The sequence below is a fragment of the Galeopterus variegatus genome, unplaced genomic scaffold, assembly GCF_000696425.1.
Source record: "Galeopterus variegatus unplaced genomic scaffold, G_variegatus-3.0.2 Scaffold10534, whole genome shotgun sequence".
NCBI lineage: Eukaryota > Metazoa > Chordata > Mammalia > Dermoptera > Cynocephalidae > Galeopterus > Galeopterus variegatus.
In genome coordinates, this window is record NW_007736645.1 from 33,101 (window position 1) to 37,049 (window position 3,949).

The 3,949-nt window shown below is 38.9% G+C and overlaps 1 protein-coding gene across 7 annotated transcripts in view; it reads left to right on the forward strand.

Annotated features, from left to right (window-relative positions):
* The first annotated feature begins 327 nt into the window (after positions 1–327).
* Positions 328–3,949, forward strand: part of SEMA6D (sema domain, transmembrane domain (TM), and cytoplasmic domain, (semaphorin) 6D) — a 15,958-nt gene continuing 12,336 nt past the window's right edge. For 6 of the 7 annotated variants that reach the window (XM_008594298.1, XM_008594297.1, XM_008594299.1 and 3 more), the window contains exons 1-7: positions 328–485; positions 886–997; positions 1,558–1,618; positions 1,732–1,794; positions 1,907–2,008; positions 2,375–2,465; positions 3,292–3,411. In XM_008594298.1, the coding sequence (XP_008592520.1) occupies positions 377–485; positions 886–997; positions 1,558–1,618; positions 1,732–1,794; positions 1,907–2,008; positions 2,375–2,465; positions 3,292–3,411 (658 nt within the window). In that variant the 5' untranslated portion in view covers positions 328–376. Of the gene's footprint in view, positions 486–868; positions 998–1,557; positions 1,619–1,731; positions 1,795–1,906; positions 2,009–2,374; positions 2,466–3,291; positions 3,412–3,949 lie in introns of all 7 variants that reach the window. The other variant, XM_008594303.1, reaches the window with a different exon arrangement.

The following is a 3,949-nucleotide window of genomic DNA, read 5'->3' on the forward strand; positions in this document are numbered from 1 at the left end:
TTGCTCATCTTCTTGCCAAGTCAGCAGCCAGCATTTCTGTTCGTAGTTCTGGTGATTTTGCTGTGATGACATACAGAGTTACCTCCAAATTTCTTGCAAATGTGCCGAAAACTTCAATATGCTCACCAGATGCTTTCATCAGGCCCGGCTCCCTGCCGTCTTTTGCCTGTGCTTTTGCAGATACCTGCTTCACCACTGCCAGCATTCCTGGACGGAGGGGGGCTCTGGAGGGAGCTGGTGGTGAAAATTGAGCTGGTTACAAATGAGAAACCAGTTTCATCATCACAGCATAGAGATCTTTCCAATCTGCTTCTGTTTTCCAGGTAGCTCGGTGGGATTTCTGAGGAGGGCTATTCTGACTTCATCTAGGCCCACCATGAGGTTCTTCCTGCCCTGTGCCTACACGCTGCTCCTGATGATTCCCCAGTTACGGGCAGTCAGTTTTCCTGAAGATGATGAGCCTCTCAATACTGTTGACTATCACTGTAAGTCATGTAAAGAACTGTCTTCCTTTCTAAGAAGGAAGCTTTTTTGTTTTTCATTTTCTAAGCATATTTATTTTCAGAAAGAGGGAGAGAATTTTTATATGTCTAAAAATGTGTTGCATGTTAATTTCTCCACAATCATTTTCTAGTGTTTGGAGAAAATGGGAAAGTTTTGTTGGGTGCTTTTCTACAGCAACCCATATACAAGTTATGTATTTTCAGTTAAAAGAAAAAGACCATTTGCTGACATTCACGTCTTTTATTCATTTATATTCAAGACCTTAAGAGAGGAATTTAGTTAAAACCCTTCTACAACTAGTATATACAGCTAATCAATGCTGTATATTGATTCTTCAGCTCCATAATCCTGACTGATGGTTTAGCCCATTTTTACATGCAGATTCGAGGCAATATCCGGTTTTTAGAGGACGCCCTTCAGGCAATGAATCGCAGCACAGGCTGGACTTTCAGCTGATGTTGAAAATTCGAGACACACTTTATATTGCTGGCAGGTAATTTTCCTTTCATTGGTTTATTAGATTAAAATTCTTTCCTCTTGTGGTGCTTGCATTAATGTGTGTAGTTCATGAAAAACTAATATGCGATTGTGATCAAAAATTGCAAGTTGCCAAAAATATTCACTGAGAAGAGTCAGTGTTGTGTACCAGGAGCAAAATACAGAACTAAAGCCTTCAACAGTGCTATTTTATTACTGCCATCAAGAAATCATACACCATTCTTTTTTCTTTCCTAAAGCAGCAGGGGAAAAATCTTTCTTTATTCTTTTTTAAGTTAGAATTATTCAAGCAAATATTAGAAGTATGTCTATGCTAATACCAAGTAGCAGTTTGACCCATGCCTAGAGAAAAGAGCTTTCTTTGCTCCCTGGCTGCAGTGATATATGAAAGCATCGCAGTAATGAAAAATTACTCTTTGTTGACTTTGTTTTAGACAGAGAAAATCCAGATGATCTCCAAAACACAATAAAGACAGATCTGTAAAAATAAAATAAGAAACAGCTTAACATTTTTATGCAATCACATGATATGACTTATTGCCTTCTTTCCAACAGGGATCAAGTTTATACAGTGAACTTAAATGAAATCCCCAAAACAGAAGTAATACCAAGCAAGGTGAGCAACTGCTGTTGGCAGTTTTAGCTGCATTCCCTCAGAATAATGTCTCCCTCCCCTCTGAAAATGTTCCGAGTTAAAAATTGAACTTTGGTTTTGCTTGATGAATACAGAAATTGACATGGCGGTCAAGACAACAGGACCGAGAAAACTGTGCTATGAAAGGCAAACATAAAGTGAGTTACACGTCTAGACAAGTACCTACTAGATTTACTCTTTTTGTGGGCTCGACCCAACAGTGTCAGCATATGAAATGTCTCATATTAATGTCATTATTACTTTCTTTAGGATGAATGCCACAACTTTATCAAAGTATTTGTTCCAAGAAATGATGAGATGGTTTTTGTTTGTGGTACCAATGCGTTCAATCCCATGTGTAGATACTATAGGGTAAGTATATTTAATCTGATGTGCTTTTTTTAATCAACTTTTTTTCCTTCACTGGTATACTGTTAGACTTGAATCCTTTCTGCTGTAACTTTAGATACTATAGGGTAAGTATATTTAATCTGATGTGCTTTTTTTAATCAACTTTTTTTCCTTTGCTGGTATACTGTTAGACTTGAATCCTTTCTGCTGTAACTTTTCTTCCTTCACTGGTATATTTTTATAACCCAGTAATTTGTTTTCTCTCTAATGCTGTGGAAGAATAAAGACAGAATTCTTCAAATAGAACTTCAATGCAAATGAAGCAGTAACACCTCCAACAGGTACATTGAACAGATGTGACACCAGCTATTTATTTTTCTTTTGTAGTTGAATACCTTAGAGTATGATGGGGAAGAAATTAGTGGCCTGGCAAGATGCCCATTTGATGCCAGACAAACCAATGTCGCCCTCTTTGCTGGTAAGATCTTTCAATGTAATGAATATAAGTGATTAATGACATTGAAGTTGCAAAAGGAATTTAAAGGAAGAAAAGAGCTCATATCTTGGATAGCTACCTTGATATAAGTGCTTCCAAAGCTAAAAATCTATGAATAAATTTTCAAAAAAGAGGAAATTAAAAGTGAGGATTTTTTTTTTTTTTTTTGACCGGTAAGGCAATTACAACCCTCAGCACGGTGTGGTCTGCACATGCTCAGCCAGTGAGTGCACCGGCCATCCCTATATAGGATCCCAACCCGTGGCCTCGGTGCTACCAGTGCCGCACTCTCCTGAGTGAGCCACGGGGCCGGCCCCAAAAGTGAGGATATTTTAGTGCATGTTGTAAGTATTCTGAAACTTGGCTTTGTGGTTAACTAGGTTGTTGACCCTGAATAAGTTGCTTAACTTTTTGATGCTTAGATCCCTCATCTGTAAAATTAGGTAAAACCATGGGCCAACCTGTCACAGGTTAATAGTGAGCACCAGGTGTAAGTTTATTTGATAGATNAGTGAGGATATTTTAGTGCATGTTGTAAGTATTCTGAAACTTGGCTTTGTGGTTAACTAGGTTGTTGACCCTGAATAAGTTGCTTAACTTTTTGATGCTTAGATCCCTCATCTGTAAAATTAGGTAAAACCATGGGCCAACCTGTCACAGGTTAATAGTGAGCACCAGGTGTAAGTTTATTTGATAGATAACACAGGTAGCCCAGGTGAAAGTACTCCAAAGGGTATAACATACTACACAGGCTAACACACTGCAGGATAATTATTTTATTGTACCGAAATTATAACTTTGGTTTCAGATGGGAAGCTGTATTCGGCCACAGTGGCTGACTTCTTGGCCAGTGATGCAGTTATTTATCGAAGCATGGGTGATGGATCTGCCCTTCGCACAATAAAATACGATTCCAAATGGATAAAAGGTACCTTTGACCAGCAGTGTTGTGGGGTCATCAGGATAGTGGTGGGATGGTCCAAACAGGAACAGCAGCCAAGCCACCAGGAGGATCAGTACTTGGAACAAGTCACATACTGCTTTGGATGTGATAGGGAACATTGACGGGAATGAGGAGACTAGTAGTCATGTCAGGAGAGTAAGTTCATCCAGGTGTTTATCCTGGGTGACCTCAAAAAAAGAGAGATCTTATCTGTGTGCCAAATTGTCTAACTCCAAGTGCACGCAATATGACTTGCCCACTCCCGTCTACCTATCTTGGAAAGTTAACAGTGAAACTCAAGTTAGTCCAGACCTGCAGAGTCATTTCATTCTTCAGAGTCTAGAAATCAAGACTTTTTATTCTGAGTATAAGAGGTTTTCTTTCCTACTTAAATAGGTTAATGAATACATTTGTTGAAACAAAGACCTTTGCTGGAGTTCAGTTCCCTATAGGCCCTTTTACAGTCCATTAGCTGACTTTAAAGACACCAGTTCCCTGAAGCTTGAACACACCCATAATGGGA